Source organism: Convolutriloba macropyga, chromosome 12 (assembly GCF_964194025.1).
Source record: "Convolutriloba macropyga chromosome 12, txConMacr16.3, whole genome shotgun sequence".
NCBI classification, from domain to species: domain Eukaryota; kingdom Metazoa; phylum Xenacoelomorpha; order Acoela; family Convolutidae; genus Convolutriloba; species Convolutriloba macropyga.
In genome coordinates, this window is record NC_134479.1 from 8167557 (window position 1) to 8194610 (window position 27054).

Sequence of the window (27054 nt, forward strand, 5' to 3'; positions counted from 1 at the left end):
TTTGCTGGAGTAAAATTGGATTCTGAATCTGAATTTCAGTAAATAGTTAAAAAAACAGAAATCAAGCTTTGGACTAACAAATTTTGTTCAAAGAAATTGATTTTAATTTAAAAAGTATTAATCCATTAGTATAACTTACTTCTATATATGTACTAATCATATATATAAAAAATATGTACAACTTTAGGGCAATGAAAAGTAAGACAAAAACGAGTAAGAAATTCAATTGTCCACAAAGGGGAATTTTTTTGTCAGAATTTTTAATTTTTGAAGAGAAAAGTTGACCAATTGACGGTGAAAATATTGAACAGCTCAGTTATCATGCTGCTGGTTGGTATAATTTATTTCATACTTTCTGTAATTGCTCTTTTTCCGCAGTACGCTGACAGTTTCGTTGAATCACATATAGAACGAAGAATTTGGAATGGATGGAATTCCAGAGACAGACCATTTTTTGTGTTGCTCAGAGCAGAAAGATACGCTACTGATGGAAACAAGACTTCAGAATCTCAAGTATGTGGTGGCTCGATTATTAGCATTCAGTTTGTTCTGACGGCCGCCCATTGCGTGTACAACGAGAACTACGGTCAGTCGGTTTTCAGATTGCTTTTAATGGCCCGCTTTACTATGCGGAGCAAAACACTAACTAATATCAATTAACAATGGTTAAAGCTGCAGAGAAGGAATTGTCAATTAAAATTTAAATTGAATAAAAAACGAACATTGCGTTCATCGTCAGGTTTAACAATCGAATGAAATTATTTACAAAGTATTTAAACTTGTCGTTGACTCTATCTATTGAATTCTAAGAAATGAGTTAAAATAAGGAACTTCTGAAATTATTTACAGTTAAAATCATATTTACAACAGTTTATTTTGCATTTATTACATCAAAATTATTTTTGTCTTCATTCCGGAGTTTTTGAAATTCCCGGTATATTGTTTTCTATTCCTGAAAAGTTTTTACTTTCATTCCTATCAGTTGTTGCCCTTTACTTGTTGGGGTTGACAAAATTTCGAATTAACACGAGCTAGTAGTATTTGGAGGAAGATGTGCTCGAAAAAAATTCGGAGGAAGATGAGCTAGTAGTATCTCTCGATGTTAAATGCTTGTACAACAAAGTACTGGTTGTGGAGGCAATTGAAATTGCGTTTAAGAACTGTACTCCAGTGACGAGGTTCCTGAGATTCCGAGGTGAATTCAGAAAAACTCTTTGAGACTAGCTGTAACGAATCTTCACTATAACTGTAAAAAATGTGGAACACTCGACTCACACTCCTTTTCCCCGAAAAGTAAATTGTCGTGCTTGGACCAATGGGTGGGTTTAGCCATTGGTGCTTCGCTGGCGGTAATTTTGGCAAATTCGGGGATGAAGTCTTTCGAAAAATCCTTGCAGAACCCAAATGATGGAAAGGAGAACAAATCTCATCACTTGAGGGGTATATGCATTGATTGCAATCAACGCGTTATTTTCCGAGGAAAAGGAGTCGAGTTCGAATCGTGCAAAAGCTGGTTTCAATAAAAATGCCAAAGTATGACTGACACGGAGTACAAAAACACCAACAAAAATGTATGGATCTGTTCTTTTTGTTGCAGAAAAAGGTACAACCGAGGACACACAGGAATTAAAATTATTCAAGAGGTATGTGGATTACATAGTGTGCAATGCCAGGGGGAACCTCCAGATTACCTTGATTCTGCAAAATCTCGTCGCAAAAACTTACAATTCCTTCTTGAGACACCCAAGGGCATTGGAGACATGGCATTCCTGGATCTGAACATTAAATTAAAAGATGAAAGAAAAATTAGATGTCAATGGTATCAAAAATTGACTGATACCAGCTTAATCCTAAATTTCCCTAGCTGTGCACCGTTATAACTTGAGAAATTATAGTTCAAGGGACAGTACCTAGAATTTTTGATGCAACCAGTGAGTGGCAATCCTCCTAAGAACAATCGGGGCATGTGGAATGAAAATCAGTATCCAGCTGAGTGGTCTTCCAATGTTGTTAATGAGACGTTGGATAAAAAGTCACGAATGAAAAAGTTACAACAAAGCCCCACCAAAATGAACAACATCTCATAACAGTTAAAAGTCTCAACAAAAAGAGCTTGAACGGATGTAAGAAGCATGTACACCAATGTACCGGTTGAGGAGGCAATTGAAATTGCGCTTAAAGGACTGCACTCTACTGACCAGTGTCCTGAGGTTCCGAGGTCAGCTATGATAAGCCTTTTGCGACTAGCTGTAAAGAATGTTTGCCGAACATTAACGTAAACGATGAAAGGAAAATTAGCTGCCATTGGTATGAAAAATTAACTGATACCAACATAATGCTGAATTTCCGAAGCTGTGCATCGTTGCAACATACGAAAATATAATTCAAGGGACAAGGCATAGAATTTTTGATGCAACCAGTGACTGACAATCTTCTTAAGAACAATCGGGGCATGTGGAATGAAAATCAGTATCCAACTTAGTTGTGTTCTATAGTGAACCATAATGTATGACATGCTCATAATTTACATATTAAACGCATAATTCGAAATTTTCACAAACAAATAGGAGAACAAAAAGAGATGGTTACTAATTTTAAACCGGATTTTAACAATATAGAGAAGGCATCATAAATAAAGATGGGAATCATCATGGAATTTCATCTTGACGGGACACGTCAAGGAATGTTTGTTCATGACGGGATTCGTCAAGCAGGTAAACCTGTTATCTGTTAGTTTAACTAACAGGGACCCGTGCGGTAGAAAATAACTATGAGAAAATCCCATAGAGATTAACAAAAATGGGTAAAAATAACCTAAGATTAATTAACCATTGATAGGATTGAAACCAAAGAACATTTTCAAAACTAAACCTTATACAATCGAGCTGCCTCTCTTTAATTGCTTTACATTTCTCATCTTCACAAAACTTATAATATTTACAAGCCATAGTTCTAACTTTGTATTAAACTGATTGTGCGTATACATCTGTTCAATTAAATTCAAATCTGAAACTTGGAAAATTTTCCTCAGTAACTCCGAGGTTTAAAGTGCTTAAGAATAACATCCAACGCAAACCGTAACCGTAAACAGTGCACGGATATTACACTGGCGACAGAGATTTAAAGGAAAGTTAACATTTTAAAATCTCTAACAAATTTGTCGGTAGGGAGACGCAAATAAAAAGCACTTTAACCCCAAAAACTCCGAGAATCGAATTATTCTCGAAACAAACACAAAGATTTGGGATAACAAATCTTCAATTACCAGAAAATTTCCACCAATTTTTGTGAGAATCAATTGCAGAAGCCACAGCGGAGGACATCAGTTACAGGACATCAATCGCAGGAAAACAAGTGAGAATTTATTCGCGTGGTGCTATCTTTTACTCGTTGGTGGAGACAGAAACTTCCCTGTAAGGAAAGACCGCATCATACCAAGTGAGTAGAAATAAAGAGTTCTGTCTTGTTTTTGTCGTTCGTAATTGAAACTGATCGCCACTGCGTAATTTTTATTAGTATAGGAAATATTTTTTTCTTTTGACCTTAATTGCTATTTTGACTTTTAGAAAACGAGCGGCATAACCATCGGAAAAAACAGTGCGGGATAGTCGCGTTGTTAAATCAATTGAAACAATTGCTGAAAGTTATATATTGACTTTTTCTGAAACTACCATTAAAGAAAAGAGAATATAAAGCGAAAAAAATTGATCAGGTAACAATAAGCAGGGTAAAGTAAAAGAATACTAAAGCAACTAATATCATCCTTGTCGTAAATAGAAAAGAAAATATATTAAAAACATCAATAAAACAAGGAGAATCGGAGTTCAGCCACAATCATATTAAAATAAAAAAAAAATTAGGTGGGACAGTCGTCTATAAGACTATAAATTAAAACTTCCTTAAAAATACATAATAAATAAATAAATTAGTAAAAAAAAAAAGAAATACAGTATTGAAATAAGCGTTAGATTTTTATAAACAAAAGTTTTTAAACATTAAAATAAAGAGAGTGCTATAGAAATTCAAAGATAAAAATAGAAAACACCTTCCAGTGAAGATCTAGTTGATAATTATTTTATAGAAACTCTTAATTTCAACAAGTTAATAAAGTTTTAAAAGGGCACGATACAAGTAGGGGAACAAAAAAAATGGCAACGGGCTCAACCTCTAGAATGCTATTACCGGAAGCATTTACCGGTTCAAACGACTATTAAAACGAGCTATTAGCGGAACTACAAAAATGGAGAACAACTGAAGGAGATCCGGCTGGCAAAGTTGATGAACGGCCGCATTACTTTGCACTTAGGCTACAAAAATCTGCCATAGAGTTCTATCGCACTCTACCGCAAGCTACACGAGAAAATTATGATGAATGCGTTAAAGCTTTTCGAGGACACTACAGCGAAAAACCGTTCATTTTCGGGGACGGCTAGCTCGCCGTGTACAGCAACCAGGAGAAAAACTCACAGATTTTTTGGGAGATTTAAAGCAGTTGGCTTTGAAAGCTTACCCAACGGAGTCGCAAGACATTAGAGATCATCTCGTTCTGAGAGGATTTCTAGAAGGAATCAACCATAGCCAGATGAGGTTAGATCTCAGAATGCAAATCGGCGACAAGGATATGAAAATTGAAACAGTTTTGGAAAGAGCATTGCATCTTGAAGCTGTAACAAGAATAGAGGAGGAAGAGCAAACACCAAAAGTTGCGGTAATTAGACGTGATGAAACAAAAGATTTAGTGGAGGCCGTCACCAAGCTTGTGAACCAATTGTCAGTAGATGACAAACAGCGAGAAAACCGTCGAAATCAATCTAGGGAGCGAAGCGGTTCCCGGGGACGGTGGGGTGACGACAGAAGTGACAGAGGACAGCAACAAGATCCTGGGTTTAGCGATCGGCGGAGATTTCCAACGCCAGGACCTAGTCACCGAGACAGATCTTTTGGAAGAGAGGAACCATCTAGGAGGAACGACAGGCAGAGTTTCAAGTGCAGAGCCTGTGGGCAAGAAGAACACCTTTCGAGGAATTGTCGAAATTGTTTTCTATGTGGAAGTTCCCAACACTTGAAAATAAACTGCCCTTTGAAAAAGAAAACCACCGAGAACTGCAATGTCATTAGAGTTTGTTCGACAAACACAATTAAATGTCTAAACGCAGAAATCATACTTCACGGGAACAGATGCGTTGGGTTAATAGACAGTGGAAGTAGTATATCGCTTTTGAGCTGGTCCACATACGAAAAACTGGGAAAACCGGGAATGGCACAAACATACACAAAACGAGTGTTAACAGCCGATAACTCAGCTGTAAAAATAATAGGCAGAGTAACGCTTTTGGTACAGTTGCAACCAAGACTACCGGAGGTTGAACAAGAGTTTGTGATAACGGCAGACGAAGGTATAGAATGCCTGCTGGAAATTGATTTCCTGAAAACCAATAAATGTTTATTGAACTTACACGAAGAGAAACTATATAGCAGTCATTTTAAAAATTCAATACCGCTCACCACAGAGAAAGCGCAAGGTGTTCAAGTTTTTGCAATTGCGGAACAAAACACTTAAGCGGCAGTCAGTAAAATGAAAAGTCCACGAACAATAATATAATTGAGAGCTATATTAGGACCAGTAGGCTTTTACAGAAGATTCATACAAGATTTCGGAAAAATAGCAGAGCCAATTTATAAGCTATTAAACAAAAAAGAACGTTTTACTTGGAGCAAGGATTGTGAATCAGCAGTTGAACAACTAAAACAAGCTTTACAGAAAACACCAATTTTGGGTTATCCGAATGACACGGATCCCTATACGTTAACCACCGACGCGTCTTTGTTTGGCATTGGCGCAATTATTTCCCAAAGACAACAATGGGGTGAAAGAGTTAATGCATACGCAAGCAAAACGCTCAGCAAACGTCAACGAAACTATTCTGCGACAAAACGAGAACTTTTTGCAATAGTTTATTTTACTCAACACTTCAGAAATTATCTTCTGGGACAAAAATTTTTAATTGTTACTGAACATAGGGCCCTCACGTGGTTACATAGTTTTATGGAACCAGACGGATTATTGGCCCGATGGATAGAAAAGCTCAGACAATTTGACTTTGAAATCAAACACGAAGCGAGAAAAAAGATCCCTCACGCAGACTGTCTGTCGAGAGTTCCACAGGCTGAAGACCAAGTCAAAGACTGCGATCAAGTGAACCAAATAAATACGGAAGAAAAAAATATCTGATCCATTGGACTAGGGAAATCTGTTGAACAACTAATTGAACATCAGAAAAATGCAGCCGACCTCATTATACTGAGAAACTGGATTGAAAACGGGAAACGCCCTCAAAGAAAACACATGGCAGGAGCCTCTAGGGCACTGTGGAAACTTTGGACTGAATTCAGAAACTTACGGATTGAAAACGATTTAATCAAGAGACAGAAACGTATTGACGAATTTAATAACTTAACACAAATAGTCATTCAGAGATCACTTTTAAAAGAAATTCTACCTTTCCTTCATGAACATTGCGGACACTTTGGTATGGCAAAGACATTTGATCGGGTTCGAGAACGATTCTACTGGCCCGGGATGAATAAAGATGTCCACGAGTGGGTAAGTTCTTGCGAAGAATGCTGTCAAAAGAAATCTCCACACCAGAAACACATACACAGCCTGACAACGTGGAAACCAAGTCATCCGTTCTGGCAAATTGCCTTAGATATTATGGGGTCTTTACCCGAGTCCAGCGGAAACAAATACATTCTGTTAATTGGAGATCAGTTTACAAAAATGGTATGAAGCAATTCCAATGAGCAACCAAGAAGCTTCAACGGTAGCTAAGGCATTTGTAAACGTATGGGTTTCAAGGTTTGGTTGTCCGGCAAATCTTCATAGCGACAAGGGCAGTAATTTTATGTCGAATCTTTTCAAGAACATGTGTAAAGAGCTGGGAATTAACAGGACTTCAACAACAGCTTATCACACTCAAAGAAACGCAATGATAGAGCGCACCAATCGCACAATCAAAGAGAGTCTTGCAAAATATGTGGGTGAACATCACAACACCTGGAGCGACTACCTTCCGCTAGTAATGATGGCGTACAGATCATCAATTCACTCTGTTACGAAGTACAGCCCCTTTTACCTCCTTTTTGGACGATCATGCGCACTGCCAATTGATTGTGTGTATCAAACAATACAAACCAAAATCTACCCAACTTTGAGTGATTACGTTGGTTGCTTGAATTACGTTGTTTGGACGAACTACAAACGTGCCATGAGCTGGTACGGGAAAGCATGGATGTGGAGAAAGAAAGACAAAAAAACCTACTATGACCGTAGCACATTTGGACCACAATATGAAGTAGGTGATTTAGTAATGGTGTTCAACCCCACAATAAAAAATGGCCAGACAAAGAAATTTAAATCCTTTTACAGCGGACCGCAGCTAATAATAATAAACGATCTGAACTTTGTTATTGAGGAAGTGAAAACAAAAAAACAACAAAAGGTATTAAGCGGACCGCAGGTAATAATACGCAGGTAATAATACAAAAGGTATTACAGCGGACCGCAAGTAATAAGTGAAATAATAAACGATCTGAACTTTGTTATTGAGGAAGTGAAAACAAAGAAAGAACAGAAGGTCCACTACGATCGACTCAAACGTTTTAACAGTACAAAAGCTAACACTGATAAAAAAGAACCTAAGAAGGGAAAGATTGAACCGAGAAAAACACAAAACGACCTTACGGAGGACAATGGTTTTGTGGAAATTGAAGTGGTGACCCCAAAATTGAATGACACAGAAAGAAGAGAAGTTCAAACTGAAGGAAAAATTAGTCAAATTAATCTTAATACTGAAACTCACAATGAGACAGTCAAAAACGAATCGTTTCAAACACCTATGGGTGGGAGTACAAGAGAATCAATAAATACTAACACCAACAATAAGAGCAGAAGCACAAAGATACCTGCGCCAAAAGTAGCCACACAGCAGAAGCGGGATAGTCTGGTGTCAAGATCCGAAAGGAGTGAAGGCGAAGAATTTCCGAATAGGAGCACGGCTTCTACTTCGCAAAATGTCGCCGAACGACGATATCAAACAAGAAGTGCGTCGGGAATAACAAGACCACGGAAACTGAAAGACTATTTTTTATTCAAGGATAACGATGCAGATGAGAAATTTGATAATGATGTATTTTTATAAAAGGTGATACGACAAAATGCAGAGGGCGTGGAACCCACATTGGATCGTGCAGCTGAACTGGAAACTTCTTCAGCATATTGGTTAGCATATTAGGTTTTTCCACAATCCTTGGAGATTGTGGGGTATGATTTTGAAAACATTCTACAGACGCAGAAATTTGCAATGACGGAACCGACAAATTGTGAAACGTCACATATAAATGAGGAGCAGGTAAACAAAGGAGGACTGATCTACGCCAAAAGCAGCACGAGTAAACTAAAATACTGCATGTACAGGGCTGCATATACGGTAACTGTGCTGAAAAAAAGTAGTTGGTATGACGAAGCAACTTATTTAAACAAAAAACTACAAATAATTCCAACGTTTTACCCAATAAAAGAGTCCGTCTGTCAAAATCTATGGCAGGGACACAAAGCGCGGTTACCGGGTCTTGGGGATTTTGAATTCAATGCTCCCAAAGAAGTCCTCAACGAGACGAATGTTGACCGAACCGACGCTGAATTTGTTTGAATTTGTTTGAAAGGAGTGAATTATGTCTACCCCGTGGACTGGATCAATCCAAAAGGTGAAACACAGAAAAGTAACATCATGATAAATGCTGAAATTTTCATGGGGACTTTGTTCATTGAAACTAGGGAAGCAAATGAAGGAACATGGTTATATTTTAAAGACCCTTTGAAGCAGGAGCAGACCTTGTTACATCAAGGAGACACATTTGAAATAGATTCAGTACAATATCTGTTTGACCAAGACAAAATACCAAACATCTTAACGATCGTTAAATTTTCAGACTCGGTAACAGCAAAAATAGTCCGCGCTGGAAACAAAAAGTACTTGGGGAGCAAATTAGACAGAGAAAGAAATTTAGTTCATAAAACTTGATCAACTTTTTCTTTTTGTGTGGGAATTTCGAGGCATGTTTGAAAACTTGAAACAAATAGAGTTATTAAATTGTCACATAGAAAAACTGCACAGAGCTATGATTCTAACGACATCAATTAACGGAAATTCACACCAAGTTTTCTTAAGTCAACAAAACGCTCTGGGTACACACTCAGAAAGAGCGGGAGGAATACTTTATGTCCATAGGTGCGCTAAAGTAATCGTACATGTTGTCGAAAATCAGTTTTGTACGGAGGAAGTACCAGTTAGAGTGTTTTCTGACAATACTTCAGAAGTAATTAGATACATGGACCCCATTTCTAGAGTATTCTATAGAAATTTCACACTGATTAATTGCAACCCCATGTACGCGAACGCTCTTGAATTGCAGAATGGGTCATGGATAACATATGGGCAAAGTATACAATTAATTGAAAAACCCAATGATAAGCCTAATTATAGAGTTAACGTCAATTGGTCAACTTCCGCGCCAATGGAAAGGTTTTTCAATGACAAGGACCTGGGACTTAGCAAAAGGGCCCAAAGGTTAAGGCATTCGAGAAAGACGATAACAGGAAGAGAAGTTTTCCTGGGACAAGGAGGTTTATATGAGCATGAGACTCTAGAGTATTTCAACACGGACTTAACGTACAATAATCAGTGGCATGAATTGCTGATTTTTGAATACTTGGAGTAATGAAGTAAAACAAATCTAGCATGTGGCCAGGGAAATAGCCATCAGTTTGATAACTATTTTTATTGGATCTAAAATCATATTTTAATTGGTACGCGTGTTTCTTTCAATCGATATGCTACGCAGTGGCACCAATCCTGTAATTGCACTGCAACCCATTAACCCAATGGAAGAATTAGGTTATTTTCATCATCTAAAACAACGTACAAAGGAACAAAAAATGACAAGAAAAAGGACAGTCGAACGGTGTGATGGTGAAACAAACATCGTAGTTATAAAAGCAAAAAAGGCAAAATCTGTACCAGATATAGCAGAAATTGAGATTGATACATTAGACTAATTTACGTGTATGTTATGTAGGAATGGCAGAACCAAAAGCCGGTGATTATTGCTACTATCTACCCGAGTTGTTCGAGGTCAGGTCGATAGTCAGGCACCAAGTGTATCATATTGTTGGAGTAACCTCAACAAAATGTACGTGGTGCCACTGACGCAGCTGCAACCACTCAATATAGTAAATAGAGCCGCAATTAGCGTTGGGGAGTTAAGTGAGATGCAACACAGAATCGAGGAACAACAAAAGAAGATTGACAACAGCGAACTGCTGGGAACAGCCGGGGCTCGGCTTGAAGAGGAGCTCCGGCAGTTAAAGGTTGAAAGTCAAAGATTAGGTGATCAATTGCTGGAGACCAAACGGCAACTTGAATACACTGGGAATCAGCGGGAGTCCTGCAGGAGGCAGGTGGAAACATTGAAGAAAGAGTTGGAGGAGGTTACAAATGTAGCCGAAACAAAAACAAGGGAATGTATCACTCTGGTGGACGAGCGGGAGTGCTTAGCTCGGGAGTTGGAGAATGCCAAGACAGACAATAGGAAGCTAAGGGGTAGAGTAAAAGCAGAGCAAACCTCAAAGAAGGTCATACAGAGGAGGCTGGAGGCGATCAACGCGCAGAGCCCGTTCAGTCGACCTTCAAACTTTTATGAACTTCTATTCCTGCCACAGGGGGCCACAACCAGTACTATCCAGAAGCATTACAAAACGTTGGCAATGCTCTGTCATCCGGACAAGGGTGGTTGTGAGGACATGTTCAAAAGCATTCTTCAAGCAAAGAAAATTATGGAAGACGAGGAGGCCTGTAATATTTATGACAAGTACGGGATTGAAAAAGCACAAGAATATATGAACTCGAAATTGGACATTTGAAACTCTTGTTGTGTGAGTGAGTGGAACACTCCTATTTTCTAAGAGGGAGGCAGTATAGTGAACCATAATGTATGACATGCTCATAAATTACATATTAAAAGCATAATTCGAAATTTTCACAAATAAATAGGAGAACAAAAAGAGATGGTTACTAAAAGTAAACCCGATTTTAACAATATGGAGAAGGCATCATAAATAATGATGGGAATTATCATGGAATTTCATCTTGACGGGACACGTCGAGGAATGTTTGTTCATGACGGGATTCGTCAAGCAGGTAAACCTGTTATCTGTTAGTTTAACTAACAGGGACCCGTTCGGTAGAAAATAACTATGAGAAAATCCCATAGAGATTAACGAAAATGGGTAAAAGTAACCTAAGATTAATTAACCATTGATAGGACTGAAACCAAAGAACATATTCAAAACTAAACCTTACACAATCGAGCTGCCTCTCTTTAATTGCTTTACATTTCTCATCTTCACAAAACTTATAATATTTACAAGCCATAGTTCTAACTTTGTATTAAACTGATTGTGCGTATACATCTGTTCAATTAAATTCAAATCTGAAACTTGGAAAATTTTCCTCAGTAACTCCGAGGTTTAAAGTGCTTAAGAATAACATCCAACGCAAACCGTAACCGTAAACAGTGCACGGATATTACAGTTCCAGTGTTGTCAATGAGACGTTGGATAAAATAGTCACGAATAAAAAAGTTACAACAAAGCCCCCCAAATATGAACAACATCTCAAAACAGTTAAAAGTCTATAAACAAAAATGAGCTAAAACCGATGTTTTTTGTTCAATAAAATGGTAATATCACTTAGATTTCTGCAAGTAATTGATAAAATTGTGTGTTATTCAAATCATTTTTACCACGAGAAAATATAGAACCTGCTTGTCCTCACCGAAACCATCTTTTGATAGAAATGTTAAGTCGCATGTGTTATATGAAATTACATGTAATGGATGTAGTTCCATCTATGTTTACCAAACCAGCCGACATGTTACCACTTGATTTTTGGAGCGTCAATAGAAATTTTCACCAGGGGACAACACCTTGTTGAATTATGTGGTACAGGGTATAATATTGAATGGAAAATTCTCGATGCAAGTTGAGGTGTTGAAAAACTAACGACAATAGAGGCAATCTAAACCAAAAATTTGAAAAAGCAACTAATTACGAGCGAGGAGCAACGGGGGCAAGATAAGACATTGAACCATTCATTCAAATGCAAAAAAAGTTTAGTCGAAATTTGTTGAAAAGCTCAGTCAATTACAAAATTCGCTGTACAAACGTTTTCGCTATATCTAACATCATAAAAAAAACAACTTAATATCATTCTATATACGATTAAAACAATTTGAATTCAATTAATTAGCAGAAAAGTAAAGTAAGAGGTTTGCGAAATTTTGTTCATCTGTAAAACATAAATTTCTGAAATTTTGTTTTCTAATCAAATGTTTTAATCAAGGTGTTGAAACTGGATTTGTGAAGTTTATTGTGACGCTTTACCTGTTCAGAAACATTTTGGAACGTTTCAATAATTTGATTTGCTAAAAGGTAACTTTTGAATTGAGCAAAATGACAACTGTTGACTAGTATTTTAATTTCAACTCTTGGCTACGGTACTCATATACACCAACGCCTTCTTTTGTGCTATATTTTTGCGGCGGGAGTCATGAGCTTTCGGGCGCGAGTTGCCACAACATTCGCTTTCATGCTGATATACCGGTTAGTCCTTTTTTGATGCTCTGCAGTCCGCTTGGTTATATGTCTACAAGTTTGCTCAACATAGGGGAAATTGCATCCACTACATGTTAATTTGTATACCACGTTCGATTTTAGGTGATGGTAAAGGGTAGACTTTAATGATTGAAAGCAGGTTTTTAGTTTCCTTGTTGTGTAGATCACTGTAAGTTTCGTTATCTTTTGCAGCTTTTCCTGAAGTTTAATGCCTTATGTGTCTCTACACTGTAAAAATTGTGTGTATGTCCTTTTGATTTAGCTTATCGTTTGACTTGCATTCCGCTAAAGTTTTTGCGGTCTTTTTCAAGTCATCTAAAGTTTTTCCAATTGTCTGATTAACAATTTCTTGCCATATAATTTACCTGATTTTTAGGGCTCCCGCAAAGTAATGCTTGTCGCATGCAGATCAAAAAGCCAACGGAATTTTCTTTTTTTATCAGTGTAGAGTTCCGTATCAAGGAAGGCTAGTTCATATTTTCATCAATTTTTTTCCAATGTGAATTCAAATTTTCAAGCAAATTGCTTAGTAGTTGAAGCAAAATAATGGGTTGATCTTTTACTCTGCACATTGTGTCATCCACATATCTTTCCAATAGTTTTGGTTTTTTAATTTGGCGATAAGTTGATGAGTCTCAAATTCACAGCATTTCCGAACCACAGCCCCATCTCTCTTTTTTCTGCATTGCTCCTTACTTATGTTTTGACATTTCACATGATACCAGCTCTCACATTTTTCCACTTGACGGCCTTGCTCCTCGAAACCATTTTTGATAACAGAGGGGACATTGTTGTTTAAAATTTTTTGTCCCTACCAAGCTCATCTCATCCTCAGCGCTACTTTTTTCTCCAAAAGTTTTCATCCAGATATTCGCCAAGCAACTGACAGGGCAGCCTACTTGACGGCCTTGCTCCTCGAAACTATTTTTGATAACAGAGGGGACATTTTTGTTTAAAATTTCTTGTCCCTACCAAGCTCATCTCATCATCAGCGCTAAGTTTTTCTCCGACAGTCTTAATCCAGATATTGGCCAAGGTAACTGACAGGGCAGTCCCTATTGTGAAACCATTTATTTGACAGTACCAATTAACATTACCTATAAAATTAAATTTTTTGACTGTTAGTTTGAGTAGCAGCGTGGTTGTTGGTCTTTCAACATTGTGAGGAGTGTTACTGGAGCAAAGATGTAGAGCAACTTCGATGGCTTTTGACACGGGGATATTATTTGTGAGCCTGTCGTTGGTAGTTTTCGGGAAATATTTTCCGTAATTAGATCTTTTATTCGTTTCAGGTAATGTTCCGTTAATGTCGTTTTCTAATTTGAGGATTATCTTGTCATATGTTGTTTTTATCCTCGAAAGTTTGGAGCGGTCGAGTATTTTGTTTATTTTAGTTTGATATTTTTCTCCTGGTACAAAATCCAATAGCCTTACCAAAAGATACAGCTAAAAGTTCATTCTTGTTAGGATTTTTAGCCACCCGTAATAGTTCTCTATCGGTTGGTGTCTCTCTTAAATTTTGAGCGGACCGTTTGGCAGATGTCTCTACCTCACAAAGCGTTTCAACGCAAAAACCATTTTCTCGCAAACTACTCACTAACTTGTTATTGTCTGCCAAAACAGGGGTTTCATTAAATTTGGGAAATTTCAGCCTTGTAAAATTCCAAATAGGTAAGATTTGAACGTTTTGAGGTGGCTCCTAGGGACTAGCCTAAAGCTGTAAATTTAAAATACGATGGGTTAATTATAAATTGCTCCTGTGCTGTTTCGCACTGGGTGTTCACTGTTCCTTCTATTATGTGAGTAATTTCCCCTTTTCAATTTTTTTGCAAAAAATGGCTAATGGATACCACAAACTTTTGATATTAGCTGCAATGAGAAAGCTTTGTCAATTGAAATTGAATTTGACTAATAAAAACCAACGTCTTTGAACGTTGCGTTCATCGTCAGGTTCAACGATGGAATGAAATTATTTACAAAGTAATTAAACTTGTGTTTGACTCTACCTATTGAATTCTAAGAAATTTGATAAACTAAGAACAAATATCTGAACAAATATACAGTTAACGTCATAATTACAACAGTTTCATTTTATTTTTTACATCAAAGTTATTTTAGTTTTTTTCCGGAGTTTTTGAAATTCCCGGGTATATTGTTTTCTATTTCTGAAAAGAAGTTTTTAATTTCATTCCTATTTGTTCTAAATCCTTCACTTGTTGGGGTTGATAAAATGTCGAATTAAAATGTACTAAAATAATTTTTAATTTTCAAAAGTCAAATTTTCTGAATTTGAATTAAAACTTCAATGCCAATTCAACCACTAGCACTCGTCGCGCGTATTTAATTGCTGTTTCCAGATATTGGCCAAGGTAACTGACAGGGCATCCCCTATTGTGAAACCGTTTATTTGACAGTACCAATTAACATTACCTATAAAATTAACTTTTGTGACTGTTAGTTTGAGTAGCAGCTTGGGTGTTGGTCTTTCAACATTGTGAGGAGTGTTACTGGAGCAAAGATGTAGAGCAACTTCGATGGCTTTTGACACGGGGATATTAGTTAAGAGCCTGTCGTTGGTAGCTTTCGGGGAAATAATTTCCGTAATTAGATCTTTTTTTCGTTTCAAGTAATGTTCCGTTAATATCGTTTTCGAATTTGAGGATTATCTTGTCATATGTTGTTTGCATCCTCGAAAGTTGGAGCGGTCGAGTAATTTAGTTTGATATTTTCCTCCTGGTACAAAATCCAATAGCCTTACCAAAAGATACAGCTAAAAGTTCATTATTGTTAGGACTTTTAGCCACCCGTAATAGTTCTCTATCGGTTGGTGTCTCTCTTAAATTTTGAGCGCACCGTTTGGCGGATGTCTCTACCTCACAAACCTTTTCAACGCAAACACCATTTTTTCGCAAACTACTCACTAACTTGTTATTGTCTGCCAAAACATGGGTTTCATTAAATTTCAGCCTTGTAAAATTTCAAATAGGTAAAATTTGAACGTTTTGAGGTGGCTCCTAGGGACTAGCCTAAAGCTGTAAATTTAAAACACGATGGGTTAGGTTAATTTTAAATTGCTCCTGTGCTGTTTCGCACTGGGTGTTCACTGTTCCTTCTATTATGTGAGTAATTTCCCCTTTTCAATTTTTTTGCAAAAAATGGCTATGGGATACCACAAACTTTTGATATTAGCTGCAATGAGAAAGCTTTGTCAATGGAAATTGAATTTGACTAATAAAAACCAATGTTTTTGAACGTTGCGTTCATCGTCAGGTTCAACGATGGAATGAAATTATTTACAAAGTATTTAAACTTGTGTTTGACTCTACCTATTGAATTCTAAGAAATTTGATAAACTAAGAACAGATATCTGAACAAATATACAGTTAACGTCATAATTACAACAGTTTCATTATATTAATTACATCGAATTTATTTTAGTTTTTTTTCCGGAGTTTTTGAAATTCCCGGGTATATTGTTTTCTATTTCTGAAAAGAAGTTTTTACTTTCATTCCTATTTGTTCTAAATCCTTTACTTGTTGGGATTGATAAAATATCAAATTAAAATGTGCTAGAATAATTTTTAATTTTCAAAAGTCAAATTTTCTGAATTTGAATTAAAACTTCAATGCCAATTCCACCACTAGTACTCGTCGCGCGTATTCAATTGCTGTTTCAGCTTTTTGATGCAGATGGCTTCTATTGTCATCAGTTTTTCAATCCCGCAAATTGCATCGAGAATGTCCCATTGGATATTATGCACTGTACCACAACTTTCAACGTGGTGTTGTCTCACAGGGAATCTTTCTTTCGATATTACAAAACTCTAGTAATAACATGTCGCCCAGTTTGGCCAACATAGATGGAATTACGTCAATTTCATGTAACATTATAAAGCACATGATACAAGCGCTTGTCACCATCTCACACAAGAGATAATAATATCAGCTTGCTAGGGAGCCCAACTGTCAATTAACAGGGAGCAGAAAAGTTTAGTAACTGACAACAACACCAGCCCAGGCGACAGATTCTTACCTGCAATGAATGCTTGTCTGCCAGCTGCGTCGGACATTACCGTAACTTCGCTCGTGCAATCAAGCGGTGTCGCAAAGGCGGCGGAGAAGAGTGGCTTTGCACTGCCAGCTGCTGAAGACAGAAGCTACAAAAAGTGCACCCAGAAATGTAGCGATGTTGGAATTAAAGTCACTCCTTTGGTCTTTGAGTCTTTGTTGGAATTTGGGAAGCAGTTCGTAACTCCCTCAAACGCATCGCCATTCTGACTGATTACCAAAATTTTGCAGCCTTCAGGGTAATCTGTAGCTTTTAATAGGTTTTCGCAATCAGTCTCGTTTACAGCAATCCGAGAGTCCGCCATCTTGCTGATCGCAAGAGATGCGAGGTTGTAGGCAGAAGCCACGAGCTACTCTTTGATTCCTTGTCTCACACGTTAGATACGGAGTCTGCGTCAAATTTTGTTTCATCCCCAGAGGAGGGGACCAACAATTTCTGACGAGTTTTCGACGTCTTACCTAGTGGGAGGGGAGATTTAAATTTATTTCTCGTCGTACAGATGGTAAATCAGTCGCATGCAAAATTTGAGAGCGAGTACAGGGGAATTAACACACAAATTTTTCCAAGACTATAGCGAGTGAGGTTCCATTGATGATTAAAACTGAAGTGTTTTAAATAAAAATGTTCAGTCGTAAACCAAAAGTTCCAGAGAATGAATTTGTTTGAAATAAGTGCTTGGACATATTTTCTTGAAAATACGTTTTCACTCACAATTTTTACAACTTCACGTTTCCTACACCTTCGTATCACGTTATCCTTAATTTAATTAGTCACCTTTTTAAATTTGAAAACCTTAGATAATTTATTTGCAGGGATATAGTTACATCACCGCCAAATTTCCGAACCAATTTCTTAATTTCTTCCATGGATCTAATTGCTTTTGAAATTGCTGCTCCAAGAATGCAAATAAGTGTTCAATTATGGGGACTAATTTGATAATTTTTGGAATTTTTTTCGTGACATTACATTTTTACACAATTTTTACGCCTTACAAAATTCTCGTACTGTGTTTCGCTTTTTCCTAACTTTAATTTTTTACTTTTTTATATTTGCAGGATGTCATTCATATATCATATTTGCGGTTTTCTCACAAACTATCAGTCTCCTATTTTTTATTGCACTGAGTATAATCAAGAGTTTAATGATCAAATTTAATTTTAATTTAGTAGCGCGTTGAAGTTCAGTAGCGCGTAGCGCGTAAGCTATGCTGAAGCCGTTGATTTTAATGGGAATAAAAAAATGGACTATATTCAACAATTGTGCTCAATTTTGTGCAAGCGGTGCGCTGACAAATGCCAAAAAATTTATGCATTGTAGTTGACTCCGAGGAATAAAACTGAAGAAGTTAAATGATAAACATTTTGTTTAGAAACTTTAGCACGCCAATGAACTAGTTTGACATCAACGCCAACTAACAGTGATGTTTCGTTTTTTTTGGCACCACATTTACCAAATTTTTTAAATATTTTTACTCTGGTACTCGAATAAAGGAGATCACCTTGAAATCACCACAAGTAATTCCGGTCAAGGCATTGTCTAAAAAATAATTCAAGAGTTGCGGTAAATAGCGGCGATAAAATACTTTTCGCCGCATAGCGCCAGCATCCTTTAGCAATGAATGCGGTGGAAATGGTCAATTTCTGTATGATTTGCAGTTTTCAGCAGTGATTTTCTGTATGATTTGAGGTTTTAAGCGGTGAAATTTTAGTAAGAAAATTAGGAATAAAAAATATTAAAAAAAGGATCTTTGCTTCCACTATTGCAGCTATGTGCCCAATTCAGTGAATTTTGGCTGTAATCCCGTTTGTCAATTTTTTCTGCCATAAAGTTTTTCGGTAAATTTAGAGAAGAATTTTTGTAAAATTTATTACACGTAAAATTTGTAAAATTTAGAGAAGAATTTTTGTAAAATTTATTGTAAAATTTGTAAAATTTAAAAGTTTTTATTCACCGCATACACCGCAATTTTTACAATTTTAGGCGTTTTTTAGCCTTCAGACCTGCACCCACGAAGCATTGATTTTTAAATTTTCTCTCAGCCTTCATAGCATTTCTTACTTCAATTGACAACAGTGAACATGTTTTGTTAAACCCTGCACTATGGTACCAAAGATACACTAAAACAAGATTTTTAAAAATCGCCACAAGCATTAAGTAATACAAAAGTCCGACTTCAAAACAGTTCTCTATTCAAACGCATTTAAGACTTTTGCTGAGTAGACGGTTTTAAGAACTTATTTGCAGGGTTATATCTACATCACGGCCGAATTTCCTAACCAATTTCTTTTATTTTTTCCATCCATCTGTTTGCTTCTGAAATTGCTGCTCCAAAATTGCAATTAAGAGTGCAATTATATTAATATGGGTATAGAATAATTTGATTAATTTTAGACATAGTTTCTTGACATTACATTTTTACACCATATTTAACGCCTTAACAAATTCTACTACTGCATTTCGCTTTTTCTTAACTTTAATTTTTCACATATGTATAATTGCAGGATGTCATTTATGCATCAAATTTGTATTTTTGTTACATAATATCAGTCTCCTGATTTTTATTTTGATTTTAATGGAAATAAAAATATGGGCCATATTGAATAATTGAGGTGCGTTGACAGAAGCTGAATTTTCTTAATGCGTTGTAGTTGACACCAGAAAAAAACTGGTGACGTTAAAAGCAAAACAATCTGTTCAGAAACATTAGCACGCCAAAGAAGCTATATGACATCAACGCTAACATACAGCGATGTTCTGTTATTTGTTTTGGCACCACATTTACCAAATTTCTCACAAAATTTAATTGTGGTACTTCCGAACAGGTGAACATTTTTGTAACATTATTGATAGCGTTAGCAGTGAACCAACTTATTATCAACACAAGTATTCCGGGTCGAGGTTTTGTCGAAAAAATATTGTAAGAGTTTCGGTGAATAGCGATGAAAAAAAAAACAATTTTCACTGAAAAACGCCAGTATCTTTTAGCGACGACTGCGATGGAAAGGGCGAATTTCTAAAAGGTTTGCCGTTTTTGGCCGGTTTGCCGAAAAAATGTGAATTAATAAAAATTTTTTGCTTCCAATATTGCAGCTATATGCGCAAATGTGAATTTTGATGTAAAAGGGGTAACAGTTGTCAACGCTTTCTCAGCATTCATCTCGAATCCTGCATAGTTCAATTAACAATTTGAGTCGGTAGAAAATTGTGATAAACTCAGCAAATAAAGTTTGTAGGGTTTTTAGTTTTTAGCGCTTAGTGATATTCACACCGCTCTCATCGCATCATCGCTATTCTTACATCCTTTTTTGCAAAATTGTTTGCGATGAAGGCATTTGGTAGATTTAGCAGCGAATTTTTGTAAGTTTTGCGGATCTTAGCAGTGACTTTTGTTTCACCACAATCACCGCAATTCTTACAATTTTAAGCAATGCTTAGTGTTGACATCTCGACCCAGAAAACGTTCTTTTTTTCGAAATTTCTCAACGCCTTCAATACATTTCTCATTTCAATTCACAGCAGTGAACTAGTTTTATTGAAACCTGCACTATGGTACCAAAGGCAGCGTCAACTAAAACAATTTTAAAAAACCGCCATAACCATCAAATAATGCAACAGAATGACTACAAAACGGTTCTATTGTAAAAAGTAATTAGCGCCTGTGGTTTCCAAGAGATAAGGTAGATGGTTTTTATAAGTTTATTATCAGGGTTAAAGCTAAATCACCGCCAAATTTCCGAAAGAGGTTTTTTAGATTGTTACCAAATAACTGTTTGCTTTTCAAATTGCTGCTTCAAAATTACATAATAATGTTCATTTATATTCACATGGGGACTGTTTGCCTTCCTCTACAGCAGATCTTGCTCCTTTTCTTGGTAAAAATTGCTGACCTTCTTTCATATTTGAACTTTGAAAATCTATTTCTGCTTTGAAAATCTATTTTTGCTTTGCTCTCTATTTTTCAAAGTTTCTACGGAAACTAGAACGTTTAGTTTGAGAAATTAGCAAACGGTTTGAGAGTCCATATTTTTTTTTATTTCACGCCAAAGCATAAGCAGTAATTTTAAGTTTATATTTTAATTTTATAATTTGTCAAAAATTAATTTTATATTTTGTCAAAAATCTAAATTTTTGATTTAAATTTTATATTTTGTCAAATTTTATATTTTGTCAAAAATCTTGTTTAATTTCTTCAAAAAAATTAAAAGAGTCAGTTATTGGAGGCGCCGTCAACCCAATTTATTTTCAAAATCGTTTTATGCACCTTGTGTATCAGATCCTGACTCTAAATTGAGTCGTTTGTGCGTTCTTCCTGAAAAAATTATTATTTTTTATCGGAACAGCTTGGCACGCGCAAAAGAACAAAACCTATTGACCATCTTTTCAATCGCGGAAGCGGGGGAAAACGAGAATCAATTTTTGTTTAAAAGTTTAAACAGATTTCGTACATAAACGCAAGTCAAATTTAAAGTGCACGAAATGTGCTGCACGTAGTTTTTGTGGTCAAAACGTTCTTGCTGTCAAAACGGCACATTGGGCCAGTTGTGTGCTCACGCTTTAAGCTGTCATGGTGGGGGATTTGATATGGCGGCAAGATAGAGTGAGGGATGGAGTATTTGCTGCTTGCTCGACTGCAAACTTAGCACCCCTCTGCGAACAGAAATATCTGATTCCGGATAGTAACTCAAAGCCCGGAGACATATATTTGCCAGCTGGTCAGCGGAACAACCAGCTGCGTTAGATGTAACCATAACTTCCCTACTGCAGCCCAGTCTAATTTCAGGTTTTGCTCTGACGAAAGGTTTTGCTTTAACATATGCCGAAGAAAAGAAGAACGAACAATATGCCTTAAAATTTGCCGAAATAGGTATTCAATTTGTTACACTTGCATTTGAATCTTTCGGGGGGCTTCTCAGATTTGGTTCGAAAAGTTTTGAAACGTATAGCCTGGCTTGCCGATAACCGAAACCTTCAACTAGCTGATTTAATAATTGCCTAAAATCGGTTATCTGAATGAGTCTCAGTGACTTCAATGAGAGGTTCAGCAACAATGCCGATCGCCTGAAATCCCCTGTTATGAGACTAATTTATGCGACAACACCCTCGGCCCAAAATGGTTAATTTATAGTCTTGGCTCATTAAATTTTTAGTTGTGCAGTTTTTGCTGTGCGAGAGCTCGTTTGTAACCCAATGCTCATTTTTTTCTGTTCAACGCGATTGTGTGGGTTGATGAATACCACATTTTGAAGACCTGTTTCGGGGAACAATTAAAAAGCAAAGACTCAATTGCGTGGGTACCATGGTGACTTCTGGGTACAAGCCTGATCGTAATAAAATTTATGAGAATCGACTAAACTTAGAACTGATTTCAGCCCAACCAAGCATACCTTAACTAATTAGTATAAACCGATTTAATCAACATTTTATGAAAAAAGATTTTGTGGTACCATAGTGTGTTTTTAGCAGTGAATGAAGGTGGTTCCTGACCCCAATGAAATTCATTTCCGTTAAACTTTTCGAGACTGATTGCTAATACTTCAATTCTCGTCCTCAAAAATGTTACGGCTACTTTGCCCGCCGGTCCCTGACCAAGGTGATCATTAGTCAGAAATAGCATTGGTCAGCTCAAAGCTTAACATTGGCCAGGATTTTTGTGCTTTTCAGTATACACTCAGATTAGTGTTCTTGTTGGCGATTTTACTCAAGATCCGTGGAAAATTGAGAAAACTTTAAAAGTTCACGTCAGGCGACATGAGGAGTACAACGGAGGAGAAAGAGATCCTTACGACATTGCCATCCTTCGCCTACCAGAACCAGTGTCGCCCGAGCGGGTTATACGGCTCTGCGCAGGAAGCTACAATGATACTCATTTATCCGCATGTGGATTGGGACAAACGGGACCCAATGTGAAAGAGGCGAGTGTTTTACAAGAGATGGATTTAATGGAAAAAATAGCAGAAAGGTAACTGTTTCCTCTATGGTCTCGATTCACAATGTTCACGTTATCACCACACCCTAAATATTTCTCGTGTGAAATCACACGATTTCTTCTCGTGTGATGAAAATTCACACAATTTTTCGTGTGAAAAATGGGTCTCGTGTGATTTCACACGAGAAAATTTTCCTTGTATTTTAAAAAATGACACGATTTCTCGTGCTCATGATAATTGTTGTTCGAGCACTTGTTCGAGTGTCGGAAACAGATGTCTAAGCGCTAATAGTTTTTCTAAGTCAGCATTGTTCTTGCACAGTCCAGACAATTTCACCGCAAATTTATTTAAAAAATGAGTATATTAAATACATAAATGTGCTTAATATACGCATTTTTTTTCAAACAATTTTGCGGTGATATTGTTGAGACTGTGAAAGAACAATGCTAACATTAAAAACTATTAGAGCATAGACATCTGTTTCTGACACCCGAACAAGGCTTAATTTCAGAAGAAAAAATTTCTCAATGTCACCGATTATTTATTTCCGCAAAACCACGGGTGCGAATTTCATGAATTTAGTGAAGCCCGGGTCGAGAATTGGCGGCAATTTTTCGTAAGAAATGCGGTGAAACGCGGTGCAAAAAAACTTCACCGCGTGAAATTTTTGCGGTTAATGCGGTGAATCAAGGTGAATTATTACCGCCTTCTCAGTATTCATACAAAAAGACTCTCCCCGATTCGGGTTCGAACCTCGGACCCCCTGCATGCCTTCAACTTCTTAGTCCACTGCGCCAACTGTAACTTAATTCTATAATATTTCTTGTAATATTTAAATCAGGTTCAGTAAACGTTGGAAAGCGTTGGTTGCGGTGAATTTTTCTAAGAAACGCGGTGAATTTGGCGGTGAATTTTTGTAAGAAATGCGGTGAAATGCGGTGAATTTTTTTGCACGGCATTCGCCGCTTTCACCGCATTTCCTACATTAATTTGCCACAGAAGTCGATGCGGTGAATTTTTGTGAGAAATGCGGTGAATTTTGCGGTGAATTTTTGTAAGAAATGCTGTGAATTGCGGTTAAATATTTGTTGTCACCGCATTCACCATAATCACCGCACTTCTTAAAAAATTCACCGCATTCACCGCATTCACCGCATTTCTTACAAAAATTTACCCAAAAACCTCGACCCGGGTGGCGATAAAAAAAACTCATGAGCATTGCAGCTGGTTGTCCAGCGATTATCGATATCCGCTTTCAAGTGCACTCACTTAAAATCAGAAAAACACAGAAAGGGCGTCAAGCGCAACTATCGCAAAAACTATTTGATCTCTCTTGAACCTAGTAGTGTCAACATAGAGTGCAATAGTTTTCCGCTTGAACAAAAAACTCCTGAAATGTACCATTGGTCAGCCGTCAAAACAATCGAAGATTTTCCGGTTACAAAAATTTTAAAATTTTGAATACCTTAATGAGAAAATATTGGCTAAAGATGGCGTTCATTTTGTTGAAAATATCAACATTCCGTTTTTACAAAAATTTTATTCGAATTAAAACAATTTTTGTTAGCTTTTAATCATCTGTTCAGAGTTAGTGTTTTTTTTAAAAGCCATATCGCTTTTTCTTACCGGATTTCAAAAAAATGGTGTGCTATGTAAGTTTGCCGGATAATAGTAGTCACAGGCAAAGAGTTCAAACAAGTTTTGCAGTTTTCTTGCACGTAGTAACATTTTTATTGACTAGAGATCCAAATGCTCAACTCTTTTGTCTCGCTACAACAACTTGTGTTACAAAATGCCGTTTTTCATCCCAATGAGCAAAGACTATTTTCAAGATATACAGAAATGCTTGCGATAAAAATATAACTAATTATGTAAGATGCCTTTTTTGTCAGATGCTGATCATTCTCAAACATTTTGCGTTTTTAACGCTGATAAAAACAATCCGCAGTTCAAACGTGAACTCATATATAACATAACATACTATTCTTATATAGTCTGTCCCATAAAGTTGAAATAAGCGAACGTTCGGAAAACGCCAAAAACGAGCAATTAAGCTCCAATGTGGTCATTTGAATGTCAACATTTTTTGCATTAAGATTTCATTCATTAATTTTTTCTATATGTTTTAAAATTGAACTTTGAACTTTGAACTCTAACCTGTATAGTAAGTCCCATAAAGTTGCAACGCAAGCGAAGGTTCAAAGAGCTCGGGGCAAGCAAATGGGCAGTGTTTTGCTAGATATATGCATGTCTTAAATTTGAACTTTGACCATTGAAATGTTCGATAGCGTTTCAACTTTATGGGACTTACTATATAAGCAATGTGTTCTGAAAGCAACGTATAAGTATTAACGATCAATGCAACAAGTGAAACTTAGACGGCAAGATTTTTTGATGCTCATTTAACAGGTTTTTGCGTCTGATGTCATTGAGGTCAAATCAGTTCGTATTCAGTCAACAATTGTCTAGAAAACCTATAAATATTAAGCCGAAAATCACCTTAATGGATACATATCGTTGTTATATTTACTTAAAAATAGGTTAAACAAACATTTTGGAATTTTGTACGTATAATAGAACGTATTTTATTAATTTATAACGATTTCTGTAAGCATTTAAAAAACTCGAATCTGATTGGTTAATATTCGTTCATTTACTAAGTAACATGCGTATTGGCAAAACAAAATACTTATCTTTCAATATTCTTGCGAGACGAAAGGTTTCATCGAAAGATTTTAGGATAAAACCTTGCAATACGGTGATTTGTCTCGCAGGATTCTGCTTGATCCTGAAAAGATCATACATGATACCCTTCATTCGAAAGATTTTAGGATAAAACCTTGCAATACGGTGATTTGTCTCGCAGGATTCTGCTTGATCCTGAAAAGATCATACATGATACCCTTCATTCGAAGTCGACTGGTTGCTGCAACTAAGTATTTATTCACGCATTTATACATGCTTTTAGTTGAATATTGCTTCATTAGAGAACTTGTCAAAATTTTTTCAGTAAATAAAACATGTTTGTAAGGATCTGTTAGTGTATATTTTTGAAACAAAATAAATTAGATTATAACCAAGAGACCAAGAGAAAATTTTTGTTTGAAAAAAAATTAAACGATGCAACCGTTCATTGATGTTATTTTAAGAAACCAAATGATCAAATTAATTTAAAATTGATGTTTTCTTCCTAATAGTAAAAATAACTTTTGAATATTTTTATACTCAAACGAATGTAATCGCCAGCGTTGCCGATCAAATTTTTTCCAACGAGTTACAAACTTCAAGAATTCGATGTCACTGGCGCGTGATTTTCCCAACTATAACCCATATTCAAGTCCTCACAAATTCAAAAAAGAAGTCAAAGAATATCTATTTGATTTAGCTAAGAAGAATTTTAATTACAAATTGTACCCATATGGATGGACAGTGTTTGAGGGAAACCAAATTCAAGCCCCGTTAGGGACGTACTAAGCTTGGTGCAACCAAGTTTAGTTAAATTCATTATTATTATTATTATTATAATGCTCCTAGGTTTCTGTTCCAACGAAAGCTCTATTGTTGAGAAGCAAAGAAACCACCATTTTTTAAATGTTCTTTTTGCCTTTCTTCTCGACATTGATATTAAATACTTTCTAAACCAAGATCTAGCAAAAAGTAGGAACCGGTTTATCAAGACATTTTAAAAGAGTTCAGTCAAAGGAAATAGTTAACATTATAGTGATCTAGCGTTGTGCAACCTTCCAAACTATGATTTACAAATTTGCGGTCGAGATATTATACCTATGCAGAGAAGATGGATTTGCGAGGGTGACTTGGGTGGCCCACTTTACCCTAAGAACCCTGAAACGGACAAAGCAGAATGTCTCTATGGAGTCACGGCTTACACATCAAATGAAACATGTTATCACGATACTGCTATATTTACACGTGTGTCAGCCCAAGTTGGATGGATAAACCGAAATATGAAAGACTATTCATTCATTTGCCCATCGGGTCATAAATAGTTGGGTGCAGTGCTTAACAAAATGTGGCGGGATATAATAAAAAAAACAATTAAATACTCATTTAAGTTATCTTTAGAACGCAGGAAATTTTTTTCAAAGCAGACACTGCGATATATTAGGCAAATTAGGTCAACTTAGACATGTTAATTGGGTGTTTGAAATAAGCGATCTTTCTTAAAGGGTTAGTGTTTCGAAGACGCCAGAGAGGGGAATTGAGTGATATATTTTAAACAAACAAATTGATGAACGAAAAAAGCATATTGAACTGTCAAAATATTTCGATTAATTAGCAAGGTTGTAATTGTGCATCAGGCCAAA

The 27054-nt window shown here is 36.4% G+C and overlaps 1 protein-coding gene across 1 annotated transcript; it reads left to right on the top strand.

The window, feature by feature from the left end:
- Window positions 1-237: 237 nt before the first annotated feature.
- Window positions 238-26736, top strand: LOC142350966 (duodenase-1-like). Its single transcript, XM_075402993.1, has 3 exons — window positions 238-586; window positions 22464-22761; window positions 26451-26736. Exons 1-3 carry the CDS (start codon window positions 322-324, stop codon window positions 26734-26736), a joined length of 849 nt encoding a protein of 282 aa, XP_075259108.1. The 5' UTR covers window positions 238-321.
- The last annotated feature ends 318 nt before the right edge of the window (window positions 26737-27054 follow it).